Source organism: Lepisma saccharinum, chromosome 7 (assembly GCF_977018435.1).
Source record: "Lepisma saccharinum chromosome 7, izLepSacc3.1, whole genome shotgun sequence".
In the NCBI taxonomy this organism is placed as follows: Eukaryota; Metazoa; Arthropoda; class Insecta; order Zygentoma; family Lepismatidae; genus Lepisma; species Lepisma saccharinum.
Genome location: NC_139235.1, coordinates 19,854,773 through 19,876,787, shown reverse-complemented (window position 1 = coordinate 19,876,787; position 22,015 = coordinate 19,854,773). Strand labels below are relative to the sequence as shown.

At 37.5% G+C, this 22,015-nt stretch overlaps 1 protein-coding gene across 2 annotated transcripts; it reads left to right on the top strand.

Annotated features, from left to right (window-relative positions):
- Positions 1-5,801: 5,801 nt before the first annotated feature.
- LOC145989756 (coiled-coil domain-containing protein 134-like) lies at positions 5,802-19,853 on the top strand. Of its 2 annotated transcripts, none has more exons than XM_083125051.1 (5): positions 5,802-6,137; positions 9,566-9,687; positions 10,573-10,657; positions 14,309-14,491; positions 16,673-19,853. In XM_083125051.1, exons 1-5 carry the CDS (start codon positions 5,987-5,989, stop codon positions 16,738-16,740), a joined length of 609 nt encoding a protein of 202 aa, XP_082981177.1. In that variant the 5' UTR covers positions 5,802-5,986; the 3' UTR covers positions 16,741-19,853. The 2 variants fall into 2 exon arrangements, with proteins under 2 accessions (XP_082981177.1, XP_082981176.1); XM_083125050.1 differs by having other exon boundaries at positions 14,309-14,487; positions 16,673-19,852.
- Positions 19,854-22,015: the final 2,162 nt, after the last annotated feature.

The following is a 22,015-nucleotide window of genomic DNA, read 5'->3' as shown; positions in this document are numbered from 1 at the left end:
ATCTTAGATGGGGAATGGCCACATTACGTTATGTAATATTTTTACAAAACTTTATGCATACAAAAATGTAATTCTTAAGAACCAAAGTAAACAAATTTTAAACAAAACTCAATATAATTTAAATTTTCAAATATTCAATATTATTAAATCCCAGGACAGGTATATAACAATTTAACTCGCTACACTGCAAAAAAAAAATAGCAAACATTCTTGACCACAAGCATGATTTCATGACTATCTTGACTGGTAGACAGCCTGGAGAAAATATGTACATGGAACGTGTCCAACACTGTTAGCACTAAGAGCCTGCAGTTTCTATGGTTCAACGGACATCGCTGCATTGATATGTGCGAGAACCATTTCAATTCAACTTTTTTGGGACACAAATTTGATACATTATATATTAGAAAAATCAATTCATTTGTGAATATATATCCATAAGCATAAGATAAAAAAAAAAGTTTTAGTTGAGCAAAATGGGAATTTACAGCTGCAGGTATGCATTTGAGGAATCTTATGAACTTGAAGGTTACCAACCTTACCACTCTTTCACTGTAGCATCAATATGTTTGAACATAATTTCCTTACATCAGTCTAATACTGGGATGCTTCTCCATTTTCTACCCAAGTATCAATTTGCAACAAATGAGAAAGGGCTATCTAGTCCAAACTTACCTGCACATTGTCATGTTCTTTTCAGAAAACCATAGAACAGATGTTGTTCACTTTCGGAACATTCTTTAATTCATTCACGTTTTTTTTATCAAAGTAATTGTAATTTTTTTTAATAAAAGTGTTTTTGTAACTGAAGAACGTACGTTTCCGCAAATGGTTTGTGGGGCTATGTGTCGATGGTTCGTGGGGCTATGCGAGAATGGTGTGTGGGGCTACGCATATTTCTTTCGAAACCAATTTTTAACTATTTTAACCTAAACGTGACCCTACCTAACCTAACCTTACCGGGAATCGTTCATGGGGCCATGTGTCAATGGTTGAATTTCCGCTATGAAACATTCCCACATCACACAAAACACCTTCCAGATGTTAAACAATGCTACAGGAACTTATTACCGTTAAGTAGTTTCTTCTGTAAAAATGAAAAAATCTGTCCGGGGAATATCAGATTAGTACCAAAACTACTTCTATGGATTCGAAATCCCAAGCGGAATACTCATAATGAATTTCCACAATGTGCATATAAATTGTTCACTCCTCTCAAGAGTATAAGTGAAATGCAATGACATAATTCGACACAAGTACAAGTAAAATTCATCAACGAAGAAAGCGTAACATTGAGAAGTTGGAATTTCAAATGGGTGGTTACAATACACGTGAACAAGATATGCGGAGCGATTATAGCCTGGCATTTATGCACAAAATGAGTGTATAGCAAAGGACATCAAATATTCAGAATATGTTAAGAGCTAAACTTTTGACAGAAGACAAAATAAATCTACTGTCATTTAATGAATATCTGAGATGTATCAAAGTTTAATGCAAAAGTGTATAACAATACACTGGGTGTGTTTTTTATTCCATCATAAAACAGAAGGTACAAGATTATGGGATTCTCACATATGAGGAGATGCACAAACATTACCAAACTAATTTATCCCACTCCCTAATCACAGCCTCTCTGCCTTTGCTCATTTACGCTGTACCATAGCCTATAGAAACAAAGTGAGAGTCCATGGTCACAATAAAATGTTCCAGCGAGCTATGATCAATTGAAGGGCTTGGGTGAAAAACATGGTAAGTGACATTTTGGTATTTTTGAGTTACAAAGTAAAATGTGCCATCCTTCAATTTTAGAGTGAAATTGCCATGTCATACAATTTGCATTGGACTCGGTGAAGCCTTCTGAAATTGGTAAACACAACACAAAAACAATTTATCTACAGTATAGCTTCTAATAATATTTTTTCATAATGAACTCGGAAATGACCAAGGTGTCACTTAGCATGTTTTACACACAGAGACCTTCAATTGCTTCCTATGAACATTTCTCTTGCATAAGTTACTCATTATTTTTCAAATCGTATAAGGAGTATATATTTTTTTACCCATTCAATTAGAGTAACATTAGCTTGATGGTACACTATCATCAGGCCTTTTCCCATTAATGAATGATATCAAGAGAATTTGATGCACTTACTTACCTCAGTAACTCTCAACTGTACCAGGCTATACTGAATAGTTGAAAGCATATAATTCCTGCTGTAAATAATTTTTGGTGTGATACCACAGATTTTTATGTTACTTTTTTATAGATTGTCTGTGCATGTGTGCACATGGTGCATACATACTCCCTCCCATGGCTTCCAAGAATATCCACATGTTACAAATTCATAAAATTGATTGATTGATTTAGTTTACTTTACTTCGCGTTTTGTGCCTCTTGGCTAATTTGCGAAGATGGGGATGAGTGATGAAATTGATGAATGGACATTCACAAACAACCGAGCGGGATTCGAACCCGGGACCCTTGGCGTCGCAGTGCAATATGCTAACCACTCAGCTACAGGGTCCGGCACAAATTCATAAAAGAACCAAAGGAATTAAGATAGTTAATTTTCCTAGACACATGGACATCACTGAGAAGTTAATTTTACTAGACACATGGACATCACTGAGAAACATTAAACTGTGTAATAAATAAAAATCAAAACTAATTTACAGGTAAAGCACTAATTTATTTTGAGAATAATCTTGTTCACTGGTCATACATAAAGGAAGGTCACATTTCATTATTTTCTTTGACTCTAAAAAAAAGGGGAAAGAACATAAGTTAAATGAAATTATGTTGTCCACATATACAAAATACACATGTTTTTGGTGACATTAAAACCATGTAGTAAAATGCATGGTTTTAAGGAAAATACAGTTTTGCAGCATAACTTTTTGATATTCTTAGTATCAATCAATAGTATCAATGCACACAGCACTTGGATGAATACGAATTTAACGTCATGGAAAATGCTAAAACAGCGTTCACAATAAAAATCAAACGAATCTCATAAAACTAGGATTCCTACCACTATAATTCACAGTCACACACACATGCTGATGCAGAAAATTGTGTGCGAGAGAAAAAGAGAACCATTGAAAACTGAGTGAATAGTCTTTGACAAAGTATAAGCTGACCACATTGTTATATTCATATGAACAGTCTATTCACAAGAAGCTCCTTTGCAGCTCACCATTGTTACGATGCACACGTGTAGGCTCTATTTCTACAGACATGATATCTGAGGTTCCTTGAAAATTTCAACATCGCCACTGTATATGATACCCATATTGTGGAAAACTGCACACGCGATAACAATGTCTCGAACTGTTTCCAAGTCTTCTGGACAAACGTGGAAAACGTCGCTTCCATATCCCAAAGGTACTCTCCACAACATTCCTCTGCTGAGCATGGGCATAGTTGTACCTCTTTCAGGATCAGTTGGTGGGTCTTGGAATGGACTGTAGAGGTATGGTCAAGCTGAGCTGAATATCCCTTGCCATGAAGAATTGCATCTTGTCCTTTGGAATATCGAATTATCATAAATACTTCCTGCCCATCTAGCCACGAAGTCAAGAACTCACTTTTTGGACCTGCACTACCTGAAAAAATAACAACAAAATATCCTTAAGACTGATCTCACAATTTAAAATAAGAACATGGAAAGTTGTAACGAAAATTCATTCCACATAAATTAATGCCTGACCACAAATTAACCCAATACACATACCTGATTATTAAAATGTCCATATCTTGTGCATTTTGAAATGCAGAAAATACTCATTTCTGAAGTTAATAACATGAAAATAACTGTGTTTGTAAAAGTTTTTCAGTATTATTCAAATCTAAACAATTGCTACATACCTGCCTAAACTACTTGCATAAGTGCACACGAGCAGGATGGTAAAATTATTCTCATCAGAAAAACTGTTCAGTATTTGCTTATAGGCACATGTAGAATATGATTTATGTAAATGCATGTGTGTACTATGAGAATATCGAAATTACAAAAGCAGAGTTTGGACCTATATTAATTTATGTCAAATAAAAATTATCTGAAGGGATACAGCCTCTTCTGTGTACACCTTTGGAATGGAAAATAGAAGAGAAATATTCATGATTTCACAATTATGCTTGTTCAAATATGTTCATGTTAAATCATATATTTTTGTGTAATCATATATACTGTAGTAATAAAATAAAATCAGCGACTACCTTCATTCACCAGGTGATGAACCAAGCTTTGGGGCTATTTTCACCAGGTCTCGTGATTTGTCACTGTGGAAATTTATTTTTAAGACACAAATATTTTCTTGTATTCTATCTTTTGCACTGCATGTTAGGGAGGGCAGTTAGGTATTCCATTTGTGTGTCTAAAAATAATCAGAAACTTCTATAGTGCACAGGTTAGGTAGTTTGATTAACTGTTATTGTCTTGTTTATTTTCCCAAGTTAGTGTGAGTAATTTGACATACATACATTGAAAATGTGTGAAAGATATATCTGGTCTCACCACATTGTGCCAGTAGTTGCCCAAAATAGAAATACTAGGTACCCTTAACAATCTGTACTCCCTGAAGAAAGTAAATGCCTTGCATGGTTTATGTTAAATGTTGAGGTTTTTCACTATTTTTAGCTCGCACAGATGTGTCATTGTGAAATAAAGTACGTCTGTTACCTTACTGTGAAACAGCCTGAGGGCTTCTTGCAAGTGAATATAGCACCCAGCACGACATTCCACAGTTAGGTTTGGAGTTGACGTGTTCTTTCGCTCTTTTTGTGTGCACATAAACGGTTTTTTTACTAATAAAAGGCGGCGAAAGTAACCGTAGATGGAAGGTTTTAACTTACGCCGGTCATACTTTGGAATCAAATACATCCGTTATTTGTGTTTTCCGCGAGTTGGAACCAATTTAATATTACGTAAAACATCGAAATCTGTCCATTAAAAAGAAAACAAAACAATTCTCGAGGGAGTACATTGGATTAACGGCACCGAAATCCTATTGTATTCCATTATTTTGCTACACCACTGAGTAACAAATCTATGCACTACTTCAGAATCAAATAATGTTCATGCAGAAGCAATATTATTATAATACAGGATTACACTTTTCTTTATGAATCAATAAACTGAAGAAAGAGAGGCAGTACAACCAATTAACAAGGTTTATGTTTCCTCAAACTAAGATAATTACGTAGAGAGTAGTTCAATTTACATACCTGATGCAAAACTGAGGCATAAAAACTGGACAAAACAGCTGTTGCAATGAGAAAATCTTCAAAATATGCATCCTCTTTATCATAGTTTCTAACTGCAACGTCCATTTTTATTTTCTCAAGAGAACATTCGTTATCTCAAGAGACCTGTTTCGTTCTCTTGGCGAATACAGGATCTTAAGAGACCGAATATCGCTCTTACGCTGCCAAGAAGTGTCTATGAAACAGCAAATCTTAAGATGGATCTTGAGAGAGAACTATGAAACGCCAAAAGTGTCTCTTGGCACAGACTGTTCTTATCCAAGATGGTGAAGCAAACCGTCTCTTGGCTAGTATCTTGAGATACGTTTATGAAACAGCATGGCGTCTTAAGAGAGGTCTCAAGACGCTTTCCTTTCTTGAGAAACGACTATGAATACGGGCCGTAAACATATAGTCTACGGCACATCACTGCCATGATGCAACTTGCTCTCTGCCAGTGTTGAGACGAGAGACATCAAGTGGTATGTTGATGTAATGTGTAATTGCTCATGTTACAGAACCTCAAAGCCGGTGAAAGAAGTCATACAAACAGCATTTCTGCTTGAAATTGCATAATTTACTAATTTGCCTTCGTGTCCGAAGTATCTTTGCGAGATATAAGCATTTGTATTGCTGTTTTTGGCATAAAATACTTTCGCTTTTGCTCTCTGTTATAATTTCATGACATTTCAGTATTAAAAAGTACAAATCGAAAGTTTATCTCTTGCAGCAGTCAATATGAGGGATTGGATTTTAGCTGCCTGGCTGTTATTCGTGACAAGTGTGATTATTTATTCTCCCATTATTGCAGCAAGTGAAAAGAGAGATAGGTTGGAAACAGTAAAGCAAAATGAAGACAATGTGGACCGAGACCCGGCAGAGGAACTCTGTATCTTTTAGAGCTTATTAGCATAAATTGAATAGCATGTAATACTTATCCCTCTGGTATTGTAAAAGAAGAAAAACACTCTGTTTTAACTTCAAACTGCTTTGTAAATAGAGAGGAAGTAGCATATAATTGAAATTTATTCATAGTCCCATGGAATTGTACAAATATATTTTGTGGAAATACGAGGGTCACTATTTATATTTTGGGAGCGAATTTACAATATAGAGAAAGTCTCCAATTTTGTTAATTTTCGGTATACTAACTAATTTTGACCTCCTAATCACGAATCTGTTGAAAGAAACCGGGGGTCACGTCTGAAAATTTGAAAAAGAGCCGATTGAATTTTTTATATATATAGGTGTATATGCGTAGTTTTACGAACAAAAATGTAATATCCTGTCATTGTGTCCAACCACGCCGTTGTTTTACAAGAAAATGATTTATGATGTTCAATTCTAGTAGGATCCCTATTTATTCGATGAATGTAGAGGTGAAATGAGTGCTAATGGAACCTAACCTAACAGGCCTAACCTAACCTCGTGTGAATGGTTCGTGGGGCTACCCGTGGATGGTTTTTGGGGCTAACGTCAATGGTTTGTGGGGCTACCCGTGGATGGTTTTTAGGGCTAACGTCAATGGTTTGTGGGGCTATCCGTGGATGGTTTTTGGTGCTAACGAACAATTTTTCATCAAAATGTACAATTTCCAGACGTGACCCCCGGTTTTTTACAACAGATTAGTGATTAGGAGGCCAAAATTAGTTAGTATACCGAAAATTAACAAAATTGGAGACTTTCTCTATATTGTACATTCTAGCCATATTTGGAGCCTAACAATGAAAAAAACAGGAATTTGGCATTGAAAACTGCTTTATTGTTTTTCGAAGTATTCTCCTTTATGGTCAATACACTTTTGCATTCGTTTGAACCATTTGTCAAAGCAGTTTTTCCAATCTTCTTGAGACACCTCCATAATATGGTTTTTGAATGCATCAACGGCGTCTTCTGCCGACGAAAATCGTTGTCCTCGCAATTTATTCTTGACATTCGGGAACAAGAAGAAGTCATTGGGTGCCGAATCAGGACGGTACGGTGGATGACCCATCAATTCGATTTTTTGACTGTTCATAAAGTCGGTTGTTAGACGAAATGTGTGACAGATGGCATTGTCTTGATGAAGAATGATCCGACGGCGTTTGTTTGTTTTCCGTATTTGACCGAAGACCCCTGGCAAACAAATTGTTGTGTACCATTCAGAGTTGACCGTTCTACGTTCCTCTAAAGGCACAGTTCCCACATGACCAGTTTTCCCGAAAAAAACAGGCGACCATTTGTTTCGATGTGCTTCGAGCGCGAACAACTTTTGTTGGAGTTGGTTCATCTTGAAACACCCATACAGTCGACTGCTGTTTACATTCCGGCTCATATGCATATATCCATGATTCGTCACCTGTTACAATCTTATATACGTCTTTTGAAGCACCACGATTGTATTTATTGAGCATTTGTTTGCACCAATTGACGCGAGCGTCTTTTTGAGTTTTTGTCAAATTGTGTGGGATCCAACGAGAACATACCTTTCTCACAGCTAAATGATCATGTAATATTTTATATATGCTGGTGGAACTAATGCCTATGGTTGCCTCAATCTCACAGTATGTCACATGACGATCTTGCAGTATTAGGTTTTGCACAGCATCAATGTTTTCTTGAACAACAACTGATTTTGGACTACCTTCGCGAATCTCGTCGGTGAGCAAATGGCGGCCACGATTAAATTCGTTATACCAGCGTTTCACAGTGGCAAAGGATGGGGCTTCATCGCCAAATGTGGAAGTAATTTGATCGATGCACTCTTGTCTTGATAATCTACGTCGAAAATCGTAAAAAATCATTGCACGAGTTAATTCCATTTTATTGTTGTCACGAATCTCGAAGGCAACATAAACAACACAAATGAAGCTATTGACAAAACATTTGAAGTACGTTATGGTCAATAATGCCAGACGATTCCGTGCAAACGTCAAATCACGCCTAACTTCAATCAGTGTTGCCAAGGCTCAAAATATAAATAGTGGCCCTCGTAATATATACATGTATTTATGATGTAAGGCAGAACTTCTGATTGCTGGGTACTAAAATATTTTTTGCAGGGTGTGTTGCGTAAGTATTATCAAGGCAAATTGTGCATCGCGAAGTCCATTCACTTTAGTTTTCGCAGTGCACATTTCAAGTATTGAAACCAAATACTCTTCTAGGATCACTACAATTCCATTCTGTGAGAACATGTAGGATGTAAGAATAAAACTAAATAAAATAATAGGGGACAATTTGCCTTGTAATGTTTAAGCATTCCACTAGGCCCAAATTCATTTTGTTTAATTCAGAACTAATCTGGTACAAATACATTAGCTAGTTCCCTACACTTTTTGATTCTCTTTGCACCAAAGCATCTAGTTAGCTACAGGGTGCAACACTGAGTCATCTAGTTCGTTGATTTGGAGTCAAGTAGTGTATTTGGTGTCTGCATTGTTTGCACTACCTTCCGGACTGGTGTATGTGCGGAGTAGTAACTAAACAAATGACCGTTTATAGCAGCAGACAGGCATTTGTTGAATCTACTGAACTTGAACACCTCTTTCCATCTAGTTGTTTGAATGTCATTTCCTTGCACCACTCTGACACTGGATACACCTTCACTGCACCGAGTGTCAAAAAGTGCAGCGAACTAAACGGGGCTGCCATTTACAAGGTTTGATTATTATTTGTGTCTGCTCACATATAGCCTACTTCAGGAACTTCATGATTGTTTACTGCATGTTTTCTGAGCAATGATATTCCCACTCTGTTTACTCCTGTGTGTGTGTGTGTTTGCTAGCATCCATTCATTTACTTCCACTTTAGATACATACTGCTGCTATATTTATACCACGTCACCTGACATAAGGAGTGAAGTGATATTACTGTCTAAAAATGGGAATATCTCAAGAAAGCCAGTTTCTACTTTTTATTTTAAAATTAAAGGAGTGGTGAATATGTTGGTGGTTTTTCAGATGAATTTTTATAAAATTTGGTGCACCAGCCATAGGTCACTGTGATAGTGAAATATACTGACTATAACAAGTGGCACAACCAATGCACACTCATAATTGTTCAGGTCATGAAAAATATCTATGAACTCCAAATAAAACACATTTCCACATAATCAAAATTTCTACAAATCTGTAATTGATGTGTAGTAGGCTCATAATAAACAATAAAATTTATACTAGTTGTTTAAGCTGATTAAATCCCCCCCCCCAAAAAAAATAATTGTAATTCATCTTGAACTTTTATCTATGATCACCAATAAGTAGACACTTTAAAGAGGGGTACTTAATAAAGTGCTTTTTGAATTTTTAAAACTAAATATCCTTAACTGGAAACTAGTTAAACGTCTATTTAAGAAGAGAAGAGCAGAACAGCTCGAAGCTGCAAAAGGCCTCCTGAGACTGGATCATTATGAGAGACAGTTTAAAATGGTTAATATGGTTGCAGAGAAAGTATTCAGTGTAAGTATTCACTTGTTTCTGTCTTGTCTTTTACAAGAGAATGAGGTCTGTTAGATACAACACTGCCGTGTCGACTTTTTCTTGAAAGATTCAATACTAAATTATGTTGAAACAAGTTATAAAATAAAGGTCTGATGTGTGTAATCTTCTGGTAAAAAATATTTTTTAATGAAACTAGACATAAAACAAAGAGCATATTACAAGCAAAATGAACGTATAACATTTCTTCTGTCTTTCCCCTTTTTTTAAAATAATCAGTATTTAGAACTTGACGTCTTTTCAAGTTTGAAGTTAGATTCAGGCAGAAAGTGCAAGAATGATATATTTTCTAGCGTTCTATTAGCCTACGTTTTACTTGACCCAAGTTCTGATTGTGTTACTGATACTTTGTACATGAGTTGAATTCTGTGGATGACTGTAAGCACAAATTGAACAGACCTACTTGCACTGTTATGTGCACAATGATTTTTCTGTCCCCATTGACTCCATACATGGGCCTCAACCCCCACCCCCTGCCTACCACTGTGGTATAGTGGAACGACAAGGAAAAGAGTTTGCATAGACCCGTGACTCCTGTTCATCGCACTCCCGTGTGGAGAGGAGGAGCTGAGTGGAGCATGCTTCCTTATGGCCCAAGTTTAACAGATCGAGGGGAAGGTGTGCTGAGACTTTTGGTCGAAGATTCTTTTCATTGTGGTTGCTCTGTAGAAGATATATATATATATATATATATATATATATATTTTGCATTAAAATGTTAAAATTTGATAAAATCCTGTGAAACCTAACAGTGTATAAAATAAGCAAGAAACTACTAATTCATATTTTGTTGCTATTTCAAGTATTTCACAGTGGAGTACTTATGCAGTATCTTTGTCTTCGCAGGTTATACACAACAGCAGAGTTATCCTTGAAAGTTCCGGCTATGTTCCAGGGAGCAGATTTCCAAAGGAAGACAGTGTCCGGGATGGTAGGTGGTACCGAGAACCATCATCTTGGTGTCTCATAATAAGCAAAAGAAATGTAGATTAATTTGTATGAATGTAAAGGGTCCGGTCAACTAAACCTGACTGTTTTTAATTACAAATGAAAACAAAACTTTCATGCAACGAAATCAATTTAATACATGTTGTATTACATCTCAAAGCATTTCAGGAAAATTGCATGAGATACAGTTTCATGCAATTTTTTTGAGAAGGGCAGTTAATTTTTTTACACCTGTGAGGCGTGGCACCTGAAACTGGTGGTTTTTATATCAACACTAAACATAAGTTACTCGAGGTAACGACTTTCACCGTTATTTGCATGATACCAGTCAGAATACTATATTACTGTGGGTAAGGAACTTCAAGGAGGTGGAATCAGCAATGAAGAGAACACCTGGTGGACATCGTGATGTTTGAAATCCCGAGAGCATCAAACGAGTTCAGGTCATTCAAAAGATGACCTGTTCTTGTCAAGAAATTGCATGTAACTGTCCCTCATGCAATTTCCCTGAAATGCTTTGAGATGTAGTACAACATGTATTAAATTGACTTCGTTGCGTGAAAGAGCTTTGTTTTTATTTGTAATCAAAAACCGTCAGGTTCAGTTACCTGATCCTGTACTATTGCATATGAACTGGACTAGAATTCTCGCAACTTAAAACTCGCCAACATGTGCCAAATAAAAAATGCAGTTATGACTTTAAATTACCATAAATATGCCTTAACAATATAAATTTGTGCCGGACCCTGCGGCCGAGTTGTTAGCACATCGCACTGCGGCATCACTCATCCCCATCTTCGCAAATTAGCCAAGAGGCACAAAACGCAAAGTAAAATAAACTAAATCAATCAATCCAATATAAATTTGTAATTAGTAAATTCCCTTTTCTTTTACATTATGGATAGAGATTTGATTTTTTATGTTTTTTTCCCCACTTTTTGGTGTTATTTTTCCCAAAATTTCCATTCTTATTTTAGCACACTTTTCTGCCGAATATACCTAAAAATTATACCTTCATTATGCTTAGGCTGAAGAGCATGTTGATTGTTAGAATCACAGTCTTGCTACTGAAGGTGCCAATTTTGAGACTCATTCTTGGCATTGAGTTTGAATTGATGTTTTAAGTCCACTTTATGCACAGAGGCTAATCGGGACAGGACCTACAGTTTAAAGTGGGATATGAACCACTGTGCAATGTGTCTCCACCAGGTATCAAACCCAGGACCTCTTGAAACACTAAGGGCACCGTGAAGCGAAAAAGTTTGGGAACCCCTGGATTATGAAGATAGAATGAACCACTATGATATTGGAACACCTGTCATGTTGGTACTTCAGCATTACAAACATAAAAAGAAAAAGAATAGTGAAACAATATTACATTCTTACTTACATATGCTTTTATTTGGGGGGGGTGTTTGTATTGTTCTCATCTAACATTGCCTTTCAGCCTCATTAGGCGTTTCTGTGGTGGAGTGGTTATCACATCGTGCTACTAAGCCAGGGGGTCTCAGGTTTGAATCCTGGCCTGGGTGTTTGTGAGTGCCCATTCACCAATTTCATCATATCATCACTCATTCCCATCTTCGCAATTAGCCAAAAGTGGCAGAAAAGCGAAGTATGAAAACAATCAATCAATATCAGGAGAATGAAGTGGCCTGGTCTACCTACTTAGTAAAGTTATATCTAACACATTACGAACCTCACTGCTCCAATAACTTCCCTTGGAATAGTCCAGGCCACTTCAACTAGTACGTGTTTCTGCAAACTAATCACGGTTTGTGCTTTTTGTTGTACTGACACCATGTTTACAAGAGTGCTGCCTCACAAGATTCATGTCGTCTATGAAAAAACCTAGAGCATAAACTTTAAGAGTATATGAAACTAAAGAACAATGACCTGATTACAGAAGTGAAGTTTCATGTTTCCACGTTGCAGAATTGGATAGTTTTTTCCTGCTTAATTTCGAAGGCTCGCTACCTTCATTCACTAAGTGTATGGTATCTGGAACGGAGATGGTAGCATGTCACTTCTTTCTTGAAAGAAGCCAGTGAGCCTTCAAAATTAATCTAAAAAAACTATCCAATTCTGCAACATGGAAACACAAAACCTCAGGTACGTAATACTTAAACTGCATTTACCACATTCATCTAGAATGACCTGATCCTACATATGCTACCTGGTTCTTCAAACATTATTATAAAACTGGAGGTTCATTGTATACACCCTGCATATTGATTTGCTCCTACATCTTTCATTCCTCAAAACATGAGCACCTACATATCTTATGAATTTTGATTATTGAGAGGAACAAATATACGTGGGCGTACCCAAAAGAAACCGAACTAATTTTTTTGTGAACTTATTTATTCACAATTTAAGTACAAACCTTCAATCCCCTTCAAAGTACTCTCCACTTGCATTAAGACACTTGTCCAATCTTTGATTCCATTTTTCAGAACATTTCTTAGTCATCTTTTGTGATGCGTGACAGCGCCTCCATCGTTTTTTTCTTCACCTCAGCAACATCAGCAAAACGCTTTCCTTTCATGTCTCCTTTCATTCTAGGAAACAAAAAAAAGTCGCATGGGGCAAGGTCGGGTGAGTATTGGGGGAGGGGGGGGGGTTGAGGAACAGAGGTTATACAATTTTTAGTCAAGAATTGTCGTACAGACAGGGCTGTGTGAGCCGGGGCATTGTCATGATGAAAAAACCAGTCACCCGACTGCCACAATCCGCCGCACTCTGTTGCGCAATCGTTTCAAAACTTCGCTGCACTGAACTCCAAGTCACTCCCGACAGCGCCATAATTTGTTCAATGGTCCATCGTTGATCTTCGTTGATGATTTCACAAATTTTTTCAACATTGTCATGTGTTCGGGCCGTGGAAGGATGACCAGAACGAGGTTTGTCATCAATTGACATTTCACCATTTTTGAAATGGGAAAACCACTCAAACACTTGAGTTTTCCCCGTAGCATCGTCCTTGTACACCGTTTTTAACATTTCAAGAGTTTCTGTTCCACTCTTTCCGAGCAAAAAGCAGAATTTCACCGCTGCACGCTGTTCCCGAAAATCACCTATTGCAAAAACTACGATCACACAAAACAGCTGTCACTAAACTCCGCCGAAACGTGTCCTGACCTGCTTCAGCAACAGCACTCGGCTTACGGGCTCAGGAATGTACGCTCTATGCGCTCCTAGCGGCAAGACGTTGTACTACAAAATCTCTGCCCACCACAAAATTAGTTTGGTTTCTTTTTGGTACACCCACGTATATTATTCACTATGTTAAGATATTCCTCTGATTCTTGAAAGGGCATAAAATATATTACCTTGATATGTGTTTTATGGTGAATGCATGAATTTGTGCTTTAAATCCACTTTATGCACAGTAAGGTTAATCGGGACTGGACCTACAGTTTAAAGTGGGATACGAACCACCATTTGCCTCCACTGGGTATCGAACCCGGGATCCCTTGATTACAAGGTGACGACGCTACCACTGTGTCATCGGGGAGACCCGGTGAATGCATGAAAATGTGTGCACAATTGTTGAATTGTCTGTGTTTACTAGTTACAATGCACCAACAGAAAGAATTTTTTTTCATTAGTACTTTATGATTCTCTGTTATAGCCTTATCGAATATCTTGGAAAACACTGCTATTTTTGGAGACATCCTGTTGAGGCTGCCTGAAATGACGCATGAGATCCTTCATTCACATCACGAGTGGGAAGTTATGTTTGGATGGAGCCTTGGTTTCTGTAATGAGACAGGACTTCTAGATGCGCCGACGACTACTTTGATAAATTTGGTGAGTGAGTAGATTAATTATTTTCTTGTAGTTTCCGGTTATTACAAGAATAAGAAAACATTTTTTCGTTGTGACATTTCGGGAGAACACACGCTCCCTTCATCAGACATTTATTTTGACTAAAGATATAGTTATAACAATGGTTAGCAATTTTTTAAACAAAGAGAATCCATTATATAATGGATGTTGTCAATGTTACATTGTTGTAATTTTGTTTTAATAACCGTAAACTACAAGAAAATAATTCTACAATGCAAGCAATGCATACATACAACTAAAAGAGTAGACTAATGCTCTTGTTGTGTTGTGTAATATGCTGGTGAGTTTTTTATTTTTTCATTCATGTACGTTCTTTAGTGCTCAAGGGAGGGATTTTGAGGGTTACCTGTGGTAGTGGCTCGGCATAGCTCACACACAACTCGTTTTCATATTTCATGAGCTTGATTTCTCCAAGGTTACCTGTCCAGAACCTACCTGGTGGGCATTTATACATTTCATTCATAATTAGGAAAAGAGAGACATGCTAGTAGACAAATACGGACAAACTGATACTCACTTTATCCGCGAAACTGTTATGTTTCTTCTTTGTTCTGTTAATTTCAGTCGCCACTGCCACCATTCTCGTTGGAACTTCTTGTACTGTTGCTGGGCATGCTTCTATTGTTCATAGTTCTCCGGCTGCAGCTAGGTGCGCTGTTGTTAACTGGGTGTCTGCATCCGTGTCGTCTGCTATTTCCCGGCGCTAACTGTTGTAGTAGGTGAATCCAAGTGTGGTGTGCCTGATGGACCTGCCGATGCAATGTGCCTTGCAATTGCACTCCACGTCGTATACACCTGGGTGAGGAAGTACCCTTTGTGTTTGTTTAGTTTATCAGCTATTTTGGCATTGGGTTTGTGCGCTACTTTGATGCCATATGGGAGAAGGGCTTTGGATATGTGGTTGATTGTGGATGGGTAGGGTGCCTAACGTATTGCTGCTTTACTGCACCAAGTGGAAAACTGTGCTTCTGTGTAGCCACGGTTCAGGGCTATTTCAGTGATTGTGCCTATCTCTTCTCAGATCTTCTTTGCAATAAATGTTCAACCACACATTATTAGGTTTTTGTTTGGGGGGGGGGGGGGGTGGCTGAAAAGAATGTGTATGTAATGGTTGCCTGCATCTGGTTTTCTGTAGACAGTGATTATGAATTTAAGTGTGCGGCTGATGGTGATGCCCAACCCACCACTGGTCTTGCTATACACATAAGATGCAATAGCCATAAAATCCAAAAGGTACAAGTAAAGCACACCACCCACACCTTCGTAGACACCAAAATGAAGGAAACTCATGCCATAATGCACCTCCCACATGAGCTAAACATCATAGCGGACAGGCACACCACACTTGGATTCTCCTACTACAACAGTCAGCGCCGATAAATAGCAGACGACATGGACACAGGCGTACAGTTAACAACAGTGCACCTAGCGGCAGCCGGAGAACTACGAACAATAGAAGCACGCCAAGCAACAGTACAATGAGGATGGAGGCAGTGGCCACTGAAATTAATAGAACAAAGAAGAAACATACACTTTCGCGGATAAAGTGAGTACTAGTTTCTCCATATTTATCCATTTCATCTTAAGCATTCTCATGTAGCTCCACGTTCTGAAGGCTTTCAATCGTTTCCTTTTGGCTTCAGGCACTATGTGCCAAGAAGTAATTGGACACCAACCTGAAATGTTTGTCCAGTGTATCTCTGTTTCGCAATATTCCAGTGGACATGGATATCCCTTTTGCTGCCTGAAACTCCTGTGTGATGATGGACGTCGGCTATGCCTGGTTTTAGACAATTTAACATTGCTGTGTTCGATCATCTCTGTTGGTCAGGTTTTTTGGTCACCTGGAACGTTTGCCATTCCTACAATGTCCCTCCACTGTTGAGGCCCATTTAACTTGCTGGGTAACCCGCTGAGGTAGCATCCCATGATTACACCCTTATCAAAGTCCGACAGCTCTGCACCATGTGTCCTTCACAACTGCTTCCCTTGTACACTGAAACATGTCAACACAGTTCAGGTCACGACGGCTCCATCAGTCAAATAAGGTACCACGACAGGGTACCCAAGTACTTTTGGTAGATAGTGTATTATACGCCATCCTTATAAAGTAACCAAACATTAATTTCATTATTTATTCTATCAGGTTGCTCAAGAGCTGAACATTACAGAAAGAGACCCATCATATGTGAACCCATACAGAAGACACCCTGATATTGGTCAGCCAGATGAAGAAGTCCCACAGGCTACAAAGAAGAAGAAAAGGAAGAAGGAGAAAAAGAAAGGCCCACAACTGACTGGGAGCCGACTTGTAAACGAATTGTGATAAATATTGTTGACAATCCCCATTGCCTTATATATTTGACGAGAGCTCAATTTCATTTTTTTCATTAAGTATACCAAGAAAATAAGAATTATCTAGTCATAAGTACATGAACTGTGATAGATAATGCTTTACAAAGTGAGAGATATATGTGTCATTCCCAAGTGGCATTCTTTTATATGCTCTTACCAGTATTGATGCACAAAGCTTTCTACAAATCGTGAATTAATTGTGATTCCTGGATTCTTTTCCATTGTCGTCTTACATTTTGCTGTTGTGATGAAGGAGTTATTGATTCCAATGTACTCGCTGTTTTGTTTAATGATTCTGTTGTCAATGCTCAACTGACTACAATTTAACAGAAACCTGCTGAAAAATTCAGTTTTTATGTCATAATTACAGTGGAGCCCCGATTTTGCAATCCTGTATTTTACCTTTTCCTGCATTATACATTCAATCTTGATTGTTCCAACATAGCAAAAATGTTACAAAATTTCCCCGGTTGCTTGCATTTTAGGTTTTTGCAGTTGGTCCCCTGAAAATCATAAAATCGAGGTTCCATTGTGACCGTAGAACACTGCTACAGAAACAGTTTTCTCATATTTATGAAGGAATAAAGCAATCTTTGGAAGCAACGAATTACTTGTATTGCAGTTAGCAGTAACAGTTACTTTCTTTAACTTTTTGGTATGTAAGTAATTTCCTTCAAACAGATTTTGGTAGTATCTTGCCTGAATGAATGAACCAGTTGATAATTATTAGCATGTAACATTGTGAGAAAAGTATTCTTTTATCACCAGAATCGTCCCTTTATTTGATTCAAGTGTGCTTTTTTGGAACAATTAGGCCACAAAAATATTATAATCTCCAACAATCGTCCTGGACATGTCATAGCTTCTTGGTTCAAACAAAACAAAGAAAATAAAATTAACATTTGCTAAAATATGTTCATTTTCAGGCATAAGGGTTTCTTTGAATTTTATAACCTCTATACTTTTTATTTAAAAATTTGATTCATTCATCTTCCTCGGCTTAATAGATAGGGTTTTCGTTGGATAGGTCAGGCTTTCCAATCTTTGCAATTGTGTTTTGTGTCAGCATAGGATCTACTTAATTTAATTTATCATCTGATATATTTTTCTTCCCTGTATCCTTTCCAACTAACCATTTCTTTCCGTGTGTTTATCAGGAAAGTCCTTCTTAGCCAGTTGTCCCAGACAATTTCTTTTCCATTTCTTGATCACTTTCAATATCAATATTGCTCTCCTTTCACCAACTCTTTCCAACACATTTTTATTTCTTAGTTTGTTCATTTCATATGCTCCATGTTTCGCCACATTTCTAAAGCTTCTAACTCCTTTTCCTCTCTTCTTTGTAGTGCGAATGTTTCTGCGCTATACAAAACAATTCATTAGTCTCTCTCTTAGTTGTTTGTCCAAACTTGGCACTAACTATTTTCTGTCAGATCCAGTTAAAGATAAATGTGTTTCATTTACTAGGTATTGCTTAAACAGTTCATAGCCTTTAGCCTAGAATAACCACAGACTTATTTTTGTTGAAGAAGATGAATTTGCTTCTTTCCTGTCTGAGTTGCTCATTGTTCTGGGACATCCACAAACCCCATGACAAGTTTTGTTGTTTTTATAGTTTATTTGTAATGTTTTATCAGTGTTAAACTTATTTGTATATTAATTTTTTTTTTTGTATATTCATACGTGTTCATGACTTATAAGTACGTGGGTCATTCAATATATAAGTTTCCGTATGTTGTAAAAAAAAAATATTTTTAAGATACATGTATAGGAGGATCCTTCCTCACTTCTCCACATAATCCCCATAGAGATTCAGGCATTTGTCCCACCGTTGCACCAATTTGTCCATACCCTTTGCAAGAAAATCAGGGCTCTGGCTATTGAGCACTATTCTCACATTCCGCTTCACTTCGTCGTCTGTTTCGAAACGGTAACCTTGCAATTCAGACTTTAACACCGGAAAAAGATAGAAATCACTGGGTGCTAAATCGGGGCTATATGGAGGGTGGGGCAGCAGTTTCCACCCCAATTCTTCAAATTTGTGTTGTGTTTGCACTGCTGAGTTTGGGCGAGTGTTATCGTCAAGAAGAATGACACCAGCTGACAGGAGACCTGGTCGCTTATGTCGAATTGCATTTTTCAGTTTATCCAATGTTTGACAATAACGGTCAGCATTAATTGTTCTTCCTCGTTCCAAAAAGTCCATAAGCAGAACGCACCCTTAGCATCCATGCTTCTGAACTCCTTATGACGCGAGCCGCGTTTTCCGAACAAGCATTTACTTTTCGCCCTTGAGCGCATGCCCCTTCACGTCTGATAACGAATCTTTTGTTGTTCCTTGTAGACGAAGGATGGCGCTTGTCAACAATGTGCTTCTTTTTAATGGCATTGCTATATACCATATTTTATAGCACAGGGAAACTTATATATTGAACGTCCCTAGTACACAAGGATTGCAATAATTGCGTAATTTATTTGAGAAAGAACTTGCTTTAATGGAACTTGTGGTATAAATGCATTAGGTACAAATATGATTTGTGAAACAAATACTTTATTAATTCTTATTTGTATGACAAATAACAATTTGTTTTAATATCTTTATTAAAAAAACTTACAAAATATTCATGTTATTGTAACAAAATACTGTCTTATGCCTTGTACTGGATAATACATTTCGTTCATTATTTAACCCCTTAAGGGTGGATGGTGTATATATACGCCCTCCGCATTGTGCTGCTGTAGTGCGGAAGGTGTATATATACACTTTATGTTTGTTTCAACTATATTCGATTTACTGTGGCGTATATAGTCACACAGGCATTTGGCGAGACAGTTCTAGCTGTAGTAGAAACAAAAAAATAGTAGCAAGAGAGGAAAGAGATGAAACTAATTTTTCCCTTCTTCTTCTCTATTTTTCATCTTCTTTTTCATCTTTTTCCTCTCTTGCTACTATTTTTTGTTTCTATTACAGCTAGAACTATCTCACCAAACATCTGTGTGACTATATACGCCACAGTAAATTGAATATAGTTGAAACAAACATAAAGCATATATATACACCTTCCGAACTACAGCAGCACAATGTGGAGGGCGTATACTGAATGTGACAAAAAAAACCTACATTTTCCAGTAGCGACTTGTTCAACAAATTCCACACGTAAGGGGTTAACAGTACAAACAGCTTCTCGCTTTTGATTCATTTCATGAGACCCTTGAATTGAAGCAGTTCAACAAAAATAGTCAATTCTATTTGTCATAAGGATATGGATGAGAGGTTTGTGATACACCACTGTCTGCAATAAGAAGAAATGTTTTGTTTAATCAAACATTGCATCATACAGGGTGTTGCATATTGTATCTACTGATGTCAGTTCACAATCCTGTCGAATGCAGGTATGCATGTGCAGGAATCTCCAATGTTTAAGCAGTCAGTCTGCTATGGAACCTTAGCCAACAGTGGAGAAATTTATCCGAACAGGTTCTATTCAGGATACACAGCAGGCAGTATGGACTTGCTCTATATTCACCCTAATGCTTCTCCAGTCAGGAGACTTCTCATTCTACGTACTGTCATTGGCTCTCCATTGTCGGAACTACCTCACTACTATGCTAGTGAGGCATGGATTGAAGGCAGTCCTCATTAGACCATCGTCGCAGTACATACTGCATGTGCTGAATGGAACCTGTTCGGATGAACGCTTCTACTGCCACGACTCATGTCTGAACCAGTCAACACTCCTTGGCAGACTGCGAGCCTAGCAGATGCCTGAGAATGGGAAATTCCTGTATGCGGACAACTGCATCTGGACAGGATTAACAACTGTCATGGCCCTTCCTAGGTATTTTTTTATTAGCGATCTATTGATTGAATTATATTGAACATAACTTTGGGTGACCATAACAGTACTGCATTTTAGAATTTTTCTGTTTACTTTGGTGTATTGTGGGGGACATAGTAAGTCACAAAGAAAAAACTTAACATATTATTATTATTATCATTGTTGATTGTTCCAAATATGTGCTTATTTAGTACTTCTTACACATAACGTGTTTCTGAAATTGAAATATGCTTATTTTTTAACTTAAGACAAGCAACATGACCGCACTGAGCGTTGCAAGTGTTAGATAGGCTAACATTCTGACTTGGGCATCGTGGAAATATCTTGAAATACTAAGGGTGCCGTGAAATTAAAAAGTTTGGGACCCCGTGCAGTAGAACATGATCCCCCTCTCATCACCAATAATAATTATTTCTGCAAATTTGAAAAGCTTATACTTGATAACTTTTGGTACTGGATGGCATAGGGAAGTGACAATGACAACCGAGGTGACACAATGTTGAGTAAAATGTCCAGTCTGAGTAACCTACAAATGACACATGTTGCTGGTCGTTTGTAGCTTGTCATTTTAGTCTGAAAGCTCCAGTGACTAAAAGATACGATAATTAGTGAATTAAAGTTATATTATTGTGTTATAAGTTATTCTAAGGTCTAAATCACCATCCCTGAGACCTTCTGTAAACAAACGGTCTCACCGATTCGATGTATCACTCCGCGTCAGCTGATCCATGACCGCATCATCTGCTGTTACACTCATAGTTCGCCGCACCTATTCATTTTATATAAGAGCCTCTGAAAGTGAGAACCCGTTCTCAAAACATCAGACGAATATGCAGCTGCATACATTGTTACTCTCCCGGTCATTCTCTCTTTCATAACCCTTAAAACTGCAGACACTGACACACCACTGCACTGGGATACCAACTTAACCACTTCATTTACTGGTTTCTCAGGATACTACTGACAGAACGTTACATAAATATTGAGTAGAATCTGTTTCTCACCCCTTTGCAAAGGCTGTCCTTGCTGGTGTTTTGAAAACAAGCTCGGGGAACACAGAGACTTTCCCTCACGCATAGAACTCGGCATGTTATTTTTCTAAGGCTAAGTCAGGCAATATTTCTAAGTTGCACTACTTCCTTGCTGTTCACATGATTATTTTTAGAAAATAACCAATGTTATAAAATATCATTATGTACACAAATCTCTAAGCTCATTGAAAGTTATATTACTACAAAATGTTCACACTTATCTTGCCTTGCCATGTCACCAAGTTATTTTACGAAGTGCACTAT

Bases quoted from the DNA above. Each gene is read 5' to 3' on its own strand.
- LOC145989756 (XM_083125050.1), top strand. From the start codon at position 5,987: ATGAGGGATTGGATTTTAGCTGCCTGGCTGTTATTCGTGACAAGTGTG. The intron at 9,688-10,572 runs GTAAGTATTCAC...TTGTCTTCGCAG, and splicing joins TTGCAGAGAAAGTATTCAGT to GTTATACACAACAGCAGAGT. The intron at 10,658-14,308 runs GTAGGTGGTACC...TCTCTGTTATAG, and splicing joins GGAAGACAGTGTCCGGGATG to CCTTATCGAATATCTTGGAA.